Source organism: Polypterus senegalus, chromosome 11 (assembly GCF_016835505.1).
Source record: "Polypterus senegalus isolate Bchr_013 chromosome 11, ASM1683550v1, whole genome shotgun sequence".
Taxonomy (NCBI): Eukaryota; Metazoa; Chordata; class Cladistia; order Polypteriformes; family Polypteridae; genus Polypterus; species Polypterus senegalus.
The window spans coordinates 104230607-104243618 of record NC_053164.1 but is presented as its reverse complement, the minus strand read 5'-3'; the positions used below and the strand labels follow the sequence as shown (position 1 = coordinate 104243618).

At 37.0% G+C, this 13012-nt stretch overlaps 1 protein-coding gene across 6 annotated transcripts in view; it reads left to right on the top strand.

Moving 5' to 3' along the window:
* cald1a (caldesmon 1a) overlaps window positions 1–13012 on the top strand; it is a 304498-nt gene that overhangs the window by 268409 nt on the left and 23077 nt on the right. For all 6 annotated transcript variants that reach the window (XR_005635608.1, XR_005635609.1, XM_039769419.1 and 3 more), the window contains 2 exons: window positions 8125–8197; window positions 10301–10438. Coding sequence is in view for 4 of the 6 variants with exons in the window: in XM_039769419.1 (XP_039625353.1) it covers window positions 8125–8197; window positions 10301–10438 (211 nt within the window). In the remaining 2 variants the exon portion in view is untranslated. The remainder of the gene's footprint in view (window positions 1–8124; window positions 8198–10300; window positions 10439–13012) is intronic.

Below are 13012 nucleotides of genomic sequence, written 5' to 3'. Positions count from 1 at the left end.
TGACTTTGTTACAAGGAAGTTTTTAAGAAACTTTGTTAAATTTTAAATGACAACTTAATGAACAACCTACATAAAAAGCCAGAGATACTTCATGGTGTAATAGTCAGGATAGTTCTGTAATTCAAAAAAGTGCCAAACAGCTTTATTAAAAATACAACACAATACATCAATACCTTATGCACTTAGGTGTTTTGGCATCATTATACCTAAATTACATACTGAATTGTATACCCAAAAATAAATGACTAATATAACATTGTAATGCTATGAAATATGATATCTAAACCTGGTACAATGTTGATGTATTTTTTGCATTTTTAATGGAGCTGTTTGGCAAATTTCCTATCGGGAGGTGATTGTATACTATATTTCAGTACTTTTTTGAATTACTGAACTATCCCAACTATTGCACTTTGAAGCATCTCTGGCTTTCAGGCCCTATAAAATTCCATGGCCATGGCACTGTCTGTTACTCCCAGGAAAAATGCAAAAACACACTAAGTCTTGTTCCAGTTTTCTTACAAACACTACCTTTTCCACTAAATAAGCAAATAATGTATATGGTAATTTAAATTAATTAAACAAAATAAAAGCTACATAAAAAAAAATCTACCTCAATTAAATTAGTGAATATTACAGATAACTTCTTACAAAAGCTAAATAATAGCATTAACTCAGCACATTGATTAATACAGGTAGTAAGGAAACAGAAAAGAAATACAACAGATTTTAACTTTAACCTTCACCATGGACTTCACACATATAAATACAATTTTTATTGAAAATAGCAAGTCATATACAGAATAATTGCCATAAACTCATGACAAATTAAGTGATTGCTTCATTCCTATTTGTATCATCTATAATGTAATATTATTCTCAGTAGCTGCTTATGTCCCTTTTAGAAAGCTACTATTACATTTGTAGGTACTTGAGTAGTACAGTGCCATTACTGTAAATTCAGTATTTTAGGCCCATCTGTCATAGTACACCCAAACACATAATTTTTTAGGTTACAGAGAAGACCAGCCCATTGTGGCACACATTCTGTCACACATTAACTCTTACTCCAGGATGATTTTAAAGTTATATGTTAATATTAAAATCTTGGGATAAACAGGAGCTATAGACAAAAAAAGCACACAGAACATGTAAAAACTAGCAAACTCTGCACAGCTGGCAGTCAGGCTGGAATTCACTCCTAAATTCCTGGGGCAGTGAAAAAGCACTCCTTTTAAGACCATAAATATGTTTATAAAGTATTGTTACATAAACTTGACACAATGTTTAAACCATCACTATAATTTTTGATTTGAGCATCCTAAAATATTTGTAAAATTGCACGAGCAAGGAAAAAAGTGATACAATGTTCAGTAACTGGTTCCTTTTAAATAAGTTTTTTTTTCACTTTCTACAGTGTAAAACAGTTTAAACATAATTCATTCAGCTGATAAAACTGCTTAAATAACAATTCATAAATATGTCAAAATGCGTAAAGATATACTTCTACATGGGTTAACCCAGAAAGTAGTAAAATGTATTTTTTGTTAAGTTTACATTTAAAAAGTTTAAAATACATATATTAGTGATTGTTTCGCATATATTTGTCATATACTGTACATACTTTATTTATAAATCAAGCTACACTGTAATATCTATTAAAGAATTTTCCAAAAAATGTTTGTTTCTGTGACACAAAAATATAAGTTTTCATCAACTTCCATCTCGCAAGCTGTTAAACATTCAGCCTGAGAAGAATGATGGTAATGACATGCATAAGAAAGGGAAATAGAGGAGGAATTGACAGAAATGCTGTCATGAGTTGAAAAGACTGTAACACTAGATTGACAAAGAAGAAAAACATTTTCCAACATAGTAGGCATAGGAGAGTTTATTTTCTGTGATGCTTGTGCTCCTTATCTGTATGCATCTAGATTGGATATTGTAAAGTTCAAGTGCTGGATACATACATAAAAAGAAAATTATTTACCAATATCTACAGTTATGTGATACATCCCATTGCTGGTCGCGATACCATTGTGTTGAAAAAGTCAGAGCTTTATGAAAATCATATTGTAAATAACTCAGTTGGCAGACTCTAATTAATGTTTATTACTTGAACTTAATCTGTTCATTAAGAAGGAGCGCATTCTGCAGTAAATATATTAATAAGGCACTGAATGTAGCTGAGATCACAATATTACAGGACAGAAAAGGACATAAAAGCACAGTACAATGAAGCATAGATATAGACACACATTTATTTATTTGTATGTGTGTAGGTTTCCCTGTTGTGTTAGTTTTGCAAATGTTGTTTGGCACAAGATGTGCTGTGATTACTGTGGACTGCTTATAATCATTCATCTCATGTATTAACATAGAGCTAAACAATTTTCTTTCTTTAAAGTGTCACTTTAACATTTGCTACATTTTCATTTAATGATAAGAAGACCACTGCTAGATCTTGAGCTGTTACTTTGAACTGTGAAATAGGGGAAATTTTCTGCTACTCCTTAAAGAATTTTTTTTCTACGCTGTAAATGCGCTATTAGAGACCTGCACATGCTGATAGTTTTGAAAACTAATAAAGCATGCGAAAATCTGATTTTAAAGGGGCTCTGAATGTCATATTCATTTTTGGGCATTCCATTATGGACAAGGGTCCTTTTGAAATTGATGCTGTGACGATGCAGGTCTGCTCCATGCCGGATGAGCTGGATGATGAGGACACCAATAAAGCAAGGGGAAAGGTGCAGAATTGCTTTTCTTTAAAACAGTCAAAAGCAAAAAGTGTTCCAAAAAAGTGCAGTTATTCAAAGTGGTCAAATTAATAAAAAGGTAAAATCTAGACATTTAAATCATGGCTAAAAATGAGATTAAAATCCTGCCGTAGACATTGGGGTCACAGCCATGCACAGCTCCTTCCCAGACTTTCCAGCTCACCCAAGGCATTTCCATTGGAGAGACTTCAGCTGCCGCTGTCCTCACACTACCGACCCCCGTCTTGGCTGCCACCGTCGGCATCTGCCAGACCACTCGGGGTCGATTGTCCTCCCGTCTTCTTTTTTGCACTTGTAGTCATCCCTCAGATCCCAAGGGCAGACTTCTCCACAATTGCACCCACTCTCCATTCACTGGGCACAATCCGTCCCTTGATCGCCGATCCTACGCTCCCTCTGACCTTTTTCTTACAGCTGGCTGGCTGGCTTTCTTTCATCCCTAATACTCCGCTCTCGCTCTCCAAGCCTCTTTCAGTTTCTTTCCTTACTGTCCCTCTCCGCTTTGTGCCGACCCATTCTTATACAGCTCCGTGGGCGCAGTGCCTCAAACTAGGGCTGGGCGATATGGCTCAAAATTCAAATTGTGATATTTTTGGACCAAAAGTCAATATACGATATGCAACGATATTTTTTTCCTATCTATTATTACTTAAAAAAGAAAGCCACACGTTTATATTGCTCTTTAGTTATTTACATGTAATTGCAAACTTACAACTTTACATCATAGGCATAAACCAAAATATACTCATTAATGCAAGAAACACATCTAAACATTTACGCAAGAAAGCCAGTTGTCTGAATATTAGGTGACGTAGGAGTAGATGCTTTATCTACTTTACTAGGTTTGTGTAAAAAAAACTTAAAATAATAATGTTTCTATATGCTCTTTTTAAGCTATGTTTTGTAAACTATTAAACCGTGGCAAGACCTTGCATTCAGGTAACACAATTTCACAAATTTTGTGCAAGAAAGACAAGTCTGTCAGCTGCCTCTAGGTTTAAAGATGCCCTGTGGCAGTTCACTATGTTGCCACCTGTGCTAAATGCCCTTTCTGAGGGCGAACTAGTGGCCTTTATGCAGAGATATTTTTTTGCAAGGCGACTGAGAGTTGGAAAGATTGGTTCATGCTCTTTCCACCATGCAAGTGGCTTTGTCTCAGTGTCAATTTCAGCTGTTTGTAGGTAGGTTGAAAGTTCAGCTTCAATTTTATCTCTGTCAGACAATGTTGATAAAGATGTTGGCCTCTTAAAGAAGCTACCAAGGCTTTGCTTCTCCTTTTTGGCTGGTGGTGGTGATGCTTCAGCTGCTTCTGAAAGTTCCCCAGCTAAGTCAGGCTGGGCACTGGTCTCATCATGTTGAAGGGTCTCCACTTCAGACACAACTCTGTGTTTGACCTCTTCCTACTTTTCCTCAGGAATGTATGATCTTTTGAAACGTGGATCCAAAAAAGAAGCAATGTCTAGTAGTTGCTGGGTGGCAGTGTCATCAAATTTCTCTCTCAGATAATCAAGAATTTTGGTCTTAATTGACATAGTGAGCTCTGTGTCTTCTGGCTGGTGAGCCAAGATGCTGGTTTGAAAAAGGTGTAGCACTGGCTTAACATAGGAGACTGTAACATAGGACTGAGCTGAGATTGCATCTGTAAATTCCAGGAGGGGCCGAATAGCTTTATCAGTTGACTCTAGTACATCTATGTCCTGCCATGTAAGTGCCAGATGTCTGGTTTTCTTGTCAGATGAAGAGAACTTGGGTGATGGCCCTTTCTTGTTCCAACACTCTCTGTATCATTGCTGCCCTTGACCCCCATCTTGTAGGGGATTCTGTTATGAGCTGATGGGAAGGCAGATTGAGTTCTTTTTGTGTTGTGGTCAAATCCCTTCTTTTTTTCTAGCTGAAGGAAAAACATGCAACAATTCTTTTGCATACACCAATTGCCCGTTCAATGAAGGGATTGCTCATGCTTCTCTCTAAAACCAAACACAAATTACAGACTTATTCATTATTTATGTTATTATTAATTAATAATATTTCTCATACACACTATTATTTACATTTATTTACTATTTCTTAGCATATTTATTATTTAATTTAACATATTTCTCATACGTGCACACACACACTTTAGATTTATTATTACAAATTTCTTATATTTATTAAGTGTTATTATTTATTTTCAAACATTTCTCATACACGTAAGCACTAGTGATGGGCATTTCGGCTCCTTTTAGTGAGCCGGATCATTTTGCCCAGCTCACTAAGGATCGGCTCTTTCGGCTCCCAAACGCCTCTTCATTTTCCCACTCCAGCCTTTATAATTCAGCCAAATTTAGCAGTTTTCTGACCCATGATCAGATGTTTGCACTTAGTGTTTCGCTACAAACACTACACAGACATCGGTTCCAAAAACTGGGAATCGGCTCCCACTGTTCACTAAAAAGAGCTGGCTCAAAGAACCATTTCGTTTGTGATCGACACATTACTTGAACGCACACACACGCCATACCAATCGCTAGATTCAGCCGGTGACCAAAGCACTGCAGTCTTTTCCATTTGCTCAGATCAACGGCTTTAATCACATTTGCAGCGTTATCCATGGTAATGCACACTTGTCGCGTGTCATCTAATTTCCACGATTTAGGTGCATCTTCGAGCCCCAGTGCAATAATTTCTCCGGTATGGTCTTCTGGTGCAAATCCTGTCTGAAGACAAACACTTCTTATCTCCCAGTTTTCAATAAAATGAACTGTTAGGCTCATTTATGGTTGTATGGTACGATTAGTCCACAGATCGGATGTTGGGGAGAAGTGGCAAACGTTCTGAAGTTGATTCAGAATTTTCTCCTTTACCTCGTTGTATAATTTGGGCAGCGCTTCTTCGGCAAAGTATTTCCAACTGGGAATTACATATTTGGAATCTATCTTTCTCAGTAGTTTCTGAAATCCGTGTTTTTCAACAGTGGCAACGGGAACCATTATCTTTTGCAATGTGGTATGTTACTGCAGCTGTTACTTCCTTCCATTTGGGGCTTGTTTTTTCATACGGTATGCAACGAGAGAACGTTGCCGCCAGTGTGATTTGTTTTGCGGCAGGGATGTGTTTCGTTGCGTTTTGAGCAGAGTTCTCGCGAAGTTTAATACATTCTTCGTACTTCGTAGCATGTTTTGTTTTCTAATGATTGAAGAGGTTCGAGGTGTTGCCACTTTTCGTTCCTACTTCTCTCTTACAAAGTTTACATACAACAGTCTTTTGTTCTGTATCATTTTGTCTAAAGCCAAACCATTTGCAAACAATGGAGGTCTCATTTGTACCTTTTTTTGGCACTAAATTATCGCTGATAGCCGTACTCGTTTCTGCCTCCGTCTCAGCCATTGTTGTTATTGTTTAAGATAAGCAGGAGGCGGGGTTTAATCGCAATGACTGCATTTAGGATGTGCTCCAATTAGCAGAAATAATGCACTATACACTTGTAGTGTTTAATAAAACGTATTACATAATATATCGCGATAGGTTTGTTTTCAAACGATCCATTAAAAAATACTGTTAATATCGTGCCACTTGATATATCGCACAGGCCTACCTCAAACACGCACCACAGGAAGCCAATTAAGCAATTGAGAGTCCCAATTATTCCATCAACTCCCCATGGATTATTTAAAAGCCACCAATCTTTCGTAGCCGTGGACCTGCTGCACCACAGATGCGAAAGATCCAGTGTGGATGGAGATCATTTTCATGTGTTTTTAAATGAAAACAAAGTAGTATTGACATAGCCTCAGTGTGGGACAATCCCTTTAAACCACAAAACATAATGCGCTGTAGACTCCACAGTGAACAGTCTAGCATACATTCTTCCTTTTTCTCTTCAACATGCAAATTTCAATGTACTGGAGAATTCAAAGGGAAACAGTAGTTTGTAGCAAAGTAGGGAGGTGCAGCACACATTTTTGTGGTGCACTGGGTAGGTTAGTGAGTGTGTGACCCAGTTGGGGGAGTAGAGTGATGGTAGGATGGAGCTATGGGAAGTTAACCCGATATTTGCTTCAGTGCTGTTACAGTACCCGTACTTGGGTCCGAAAGCTGGGATCGATATTGAAGAAAAAAATTTTGTTTTGATCCAACACTGTATTGAAGGTATATAAGGCACAGCCCGCTGAGTGAAGATGGAAAGACAGATCCTGGACACACTGGAGAGATTATATTTCAGAGCAGTGTTGGAGGCACCTGTAGAATTCCCCTGAAAGCAAGGAATATGTTGCTAAAGAGAAATATGTGCTTATTAGCCTAGATCAACTTATTGCTTCCATGACCCTTATCAGGATTAGCAGAGTGAAAATAGTAGTGATGATGAATATGGTGACAAGATTGCCCTAACATCGTCAGTATTGATTTAATTGTTTTAAATTACTATTTTTTATAAGTGCACAGATGTGCAGGAATGGTATTGTTCTTGTGAAATCTGGTAGGTAAATGGTACAAATCACTAGTAAATAGTATCAAAATCCCATTAGCTCTTGGATTTTATGTACAGTTTGTTTTAATAGTAAAATTTTTTAATTAAAAATAAATTTTAATAGTACTTTTCTTCAAAGTGAATATGGGACATTTTAGTTTTGTATCTTGACTTTAAGTAAGTATAGAACTTCATACTCTGTACATTGCCCTTGTAAAGTGAAAAAAAAAAAACACAAGAGAGATGTTATTTACTGGACTGAAATCACTGAGTGAGTGCTATTGACTGAAAGACTAACCAACTTTATGTTCACTTGTACAGTCTAAAATAATGTAATTCGTTTACTTCAAAGAATTTATATGCAGGTCATAGTTTAAATTAACAAAATCTGGCTGTTAACACAATCTCATTAACAACACACTGCTTACAGTCCAACAGTTATATTGTATCATGGCTATTCTGAGAACCCCCCCCCCCAAAAACTCATAATCTCAGTAACATTTGGATCATTTAACAAAGAACACACTGGCAGACAGACCACAAAATTTCATAACACATTAGTGGTAGAACAGGGGTTGCTGAAATCTTTCAAAAATAATTATATAGAAATTACAGGCTTCTGATTTTTCAACATGTATGAACTTTGCACATTATGCATAGCAAGTTATAATACACTAGTGTAAGCGCAGATGGAGCCAATCACCAATATGTATAATTCTAAAAGCAGTACTCCAGGTGTAAATTTTAAGTATCTTTGGACATTTAAGCATCCGGTATTTTTTTTATTAATTCTTACCATTACACACAGCTCAAGTTAATTTTATTTAACAATTTATGTTGTTTACTTTAACATTTATAGCTCTAATTGTTTGTCTTTTGTTTTTGGATTTGCAGTGTTAAAGCCTCACATGCCCCAGTTGTTTCAAAGATTGACAACAAGTTGGAGCAATATACCACAGCTGTCCAGGTAAGCTGTAGTTTCCAGTAAACATTCTTCCAAACTCTACTCATAAAAATAATGTTAGTAAAGTAGGATAACATTTTAGTATATTAAGGCATCTTATTTGTTAGCTGCCCAAACTTAAATTTGTATTTCTGTACATAAATGTATATACTTTGTGTTTGAATATCAGGAAATACAGTAACTAAGAATCAAAACAATTCTCTAGTCCTCACAAAGGCCTAAAATTAGATAAATCTAACATTATGTAACCGACATGGTAATGGCAGGGTTTATGCAACTACATCAGCTCCGGATAACCTATGTAATGGAACAATGGGCCCAAGTCCACAACACCAAGTGAACTAATGTAAAGGTCATTTTTAAAATGCTGCTCAATTGTGTGCCACCTCTGTCCACCATCAAGAGGCAATTTCCAAAAACCATTCCAGCTGACCAGAAACATGTCCCTGTTTTCATTCCAAGGTGACGTCTTTGCCCCTTTGTATTGTTGGCCAGAGTCAAAAAATGAACTTCAGGGTATCTGGTAAGATGCACAGGTTTTAGACCTGGACACTCCACCATCAATCGGACATGTCCAGGGAAACAGCTTTTTGAGCAGGTGGCTGAATTTAATCAACCTTGTGCCAAACGATTAATGCAATTTTGCAAAGCATTCGACTACTCCAGACAAACTTGTAGGTCCTGCCAAGACATCTGGGTGTTCAAAGGAAAGTCATTCATAGAGAAGCCCTATAATAAAATGCTGTGATGTTTAAATTAATGGCATCCACACAACATGGCTGCCCATTCTCACAGGTCTCAACGAAGTATGTGTATTGTCAATATCTTTGTTCAGCATCACTGTTGATTGGCTGATGGGCAAACTTGTAGAAACAGTTATTGCTGGAGTGGAGATAAATACTGTCCTGTTGGCCAATATCTACATTTGATGGCCAGTTTGGTGAATCATATAGCAGCTTGAGCCGATCTCATTTTCAGTTACAGATAGAGCAAAAGCATTGTCCGTGAACACCATAAGGTGCCATATACATAACTATCAACATAGATAGATAGATAAATACTTTATTAATCCCAAGGGGAAATTCACATAATCCAGCAGCAGTATACTGATACATATTAATATGCTCAGTTAGGATATCGACAAAGTACTAGGGGAGAATCCAGGATAGTGACAATGTTTCCATAAAGGATCTACAAAAGATACTGATGCTCATATGGCAAACATTTTCTATACTTTCTAGAAGCTATGTTTGAGGTGGCATGACATTGAGCTTGCCGCAATACTACCAGTCTATACAACCACAGTCATGCTAGTCACGTTATATGGCATTAAGAATTGGTATTTGGACCAACGTCGTCTTCATAAGTTAATAAACATTAAGTAGCAAAATGTTGTCAGTAATAAAGAAATTTGCAAAAAGAAATGTAATGCTCATCCAGCGTAACTGACTCTCTGCATAAGAACATGTCTGTAGAATGGAGAATCATCATGCACCAAAATGTGCATTTCAGTGAGATGACAAACTTATCAATGATGCCAGAGTACTGACCATCCAAATTCACACATTTGAAAAACAAGCCAGTGACAGATCCATTTTGCATTCTATGTGCAAAAAGACTGTGTCCCTGAGGGTTTTTTCTTAATTGAATTGAAGTGAACAAGCCTTGAAAATATCTGGGTGGGATTTAAAGGCCATTCCGTGTCACTAATCCATTGAGCATAAAGTTTAGGGATTCAGGAAGAGTTCAACAGAAAAAGAATTGGTATAGTTATAGTCTTGGAGAAAGAGAGATTGAGAGATACGTGACAGAGTGTTTGGTGCTTAAGGCAATGTTTTAGATGGCAGGCCAGTGCATGATATGCCTCTATAGTAATAACTACTGGGGCATCTCAGTTTTTTCTGTTTTGTTTCACTTTTATCACCTCTTTATTATGTACATTGATTTACCAGTTTTATTAAAGATGAATTCAAGTTGAGATGTCCCAATCCACAATGTTTTTGCTTAAGCATTTAAATGTCTTACTGTATTTGAAAAGCATGTCATTTATGATGTATTGTGTTTTTAATGTGAATTTTTAACTCAAAACTTTGGTTCTTAATTCAGACCAACAAAGAGACCAAGTCTGCTAAGCCTGCTGCTGCTGATCTGCCTGTAGTTGGTGACGGCGTTCGTAATATTAAGAATCTCTGGGAAAAGGGTGATGTGTTCAGCACCGCTGGAAACCCTGGAACACCCAATAAGGTAACATTAATATGCATTTATGGTGCCACATGTCACAAAATAGCATGGAGAATTAGATGATTCCATTTTAATCCATTAAGGATTGTATAAACTGTGAATTTTGTGCTCGCACAACCCAGCCTGCCTTTTAGGATTAAAATATAGTGTATTGCATACAGGTGCTACAGCCAAAACGTGTTTCAGCTTCAATTTGTTTGATTGAAAATTGGCATTTACTGCTACACATGGTTGCCTATAGTATGTGATAATACGGACACTCCTAGTATATGTTAAAAGTATACAGTAATCCCTCCTTGATCATGGGGGTTGCGTTCCAGAACCCCCCACGATAGGTGAAAATCCGCGAAGTAGAAACCATATGTTTGTATGGTTATTTTTATATATATTAAGCCCTTATAAACTCTCCCACACTGTTAACATTATTAGAGCCCTCTAGACATGAAATAACACCCTTTAGTCAAAAGTTTAAACTGTGCTCCATGACAAGACAGAGATAACAGTTCTTTCTCACAATTAAAAGAATGCAAACATATCTTCTCTTCAAAGGAGTAGCAGAGAATGTCAGAGAGAGAGAGCGAGCGTGACAGAAAAGCAAACAATCAAAAAATCAATACGTGCTGTTGGGCTTTTAAGTATGCGCACTGCAATAAAGCAGCCGCAAAGAAGGGAGCATTGTGAAGGTAGTCTTTCAGCATTTTTTAGAGTAGTGTCCGTATCTTCTAGGCAAACAGCCACTGTGCAAACAGCCCCTCTGCTCACACCCCCTCTGTCAGACGCAAAGAATGTCAGAGAGAGTGAGAGAGACAGAGAAAAGCAAACAATCAAGCACCGAGCGGGAAGCATATCGCATATCATTGAGGAGTTTTATTTAATACGTAATACATGCTCTGATTGGGTAGCTTCTAAGCCATTCGCCAATAGCGTCCCTTGTATGAAATCAACTGGGCAAACAAACTGAGGAAGCATGTACTTTAAATTAAAAGACCCATTGTCTGCAGAACTCCGCGAACCAGAGAAAAATCCGTGATATATATTTAGATATGCTTACATTAAAAATCCGCGATGGAGTGAAGCCGCAAAAGTCGAATCGCGATATAACGAGGGATCGATGTATAAGAAATAAGTAAGGTTGCTTTTATAGCTTTTCTTCATATTTTGCTTTTCTGAGTGATTATTTCAAAAGAAGAAAAATGTGAGAACTTTCCTGAGGAAAAAATATTTGATATGTGGCATTCAAAAGAAATAAATCAATAAGAAAGTGAAAAACACAAGCATGCCTATAGTTAGTTAAATAGTTTTTTGTCTTATTTTAAACAAACTAAAAATGGCAATTTTCTGCATAGACATACCTAATAGAAAGGCAATCTTTAAATAGTAGATGTAGTTTTAAAAGATAAACAAAAAAAACCTCCCTGAAGTACAATTGGAAATGTCACTTTCCCTTTCACAAGGGATATCACTTACTTGGTTAATCAAAAAAACAATTTTGCCTCCATTATTTAAAAACAAATGACAATTAAGATATGTGAACACTCAGCAACAACTTTATTGTCAAATATATGGGTATATAAGTATAAAATAAAAGTCTTATTAAAAACTGTCGCACAAAATCACCATTGTCGAATCAATTCGATACGTTTATTTATACAGTGGTGTGAAAAACTATTTGCCCCCTTCCTGATTTCTTATTCTTTTGCATGTTTGTCACACAAAATGTTTCTGATCATCAAACACATTTAACCATTAGTCAAATATAACACAAGTAAACACAAAATGCAGTTTTTCAATGATGGTTTTTATTATTTAGGAAGAAAAAAAAATCCAAACCTACATGGCCCTGTGAGAAAAAGTAATTGCCCCCTGAACCTATTAACTGGTTTGGCCACCCTTAGCAGCCATAACTGCAATCAAGCGTTTGCGATAACTTGCAATGAGTCTTTACAGCGCTCTGGAGGAATTTTGGCCCACTCATCTTTGCAGAATTGTTGTAATTCAGCTTTATTTGAGGGTTTTCTAGCATGAACCGCCTTTTTAAGGTCGTGCCATAGCATCTCAATTGGATTCAGGTGAGGACTTTGACTAGGCCACTCCAAAGTCTTCATTTTGTTTTTCTTCAGCCATTCAGAGGTGGATTTGCTGGTGTGTTTTGGGTCATTGTCCTGTTGCAGCACCCAAGATCGCTTCAGCTTGAGTTGACGAACAGATGGCGGACATTCTCCTTCAGGATTTTTGGTAGACAGTAGAATTCATGGTTCCATCTATCACAGCAAGCCTTCCAGGTCCTGAAGCAGCAAAACAACCCCAGGCCATCACACTACCACCACCATATTTTACTGTTGGTATGATGTTCTTTTCTGAAATGCTGTGTTCCTTTTACGCCAGATGTAACGGGACATTTGCCTTCCAAAAAGTTCAACTTTTGTCTCATCAGTCCACAAGGTATTTTCACAAATGTCTTGGCAATCATTGAGATGTTTCTTAGCAAAATTGAGACGAGCCCTAATGTTCTTTTTGCTTAACAGTGGTTTGTGTCTTGGAAATCTGCAATGCAGGCCGTTTTTGCCCAGTCTCTTT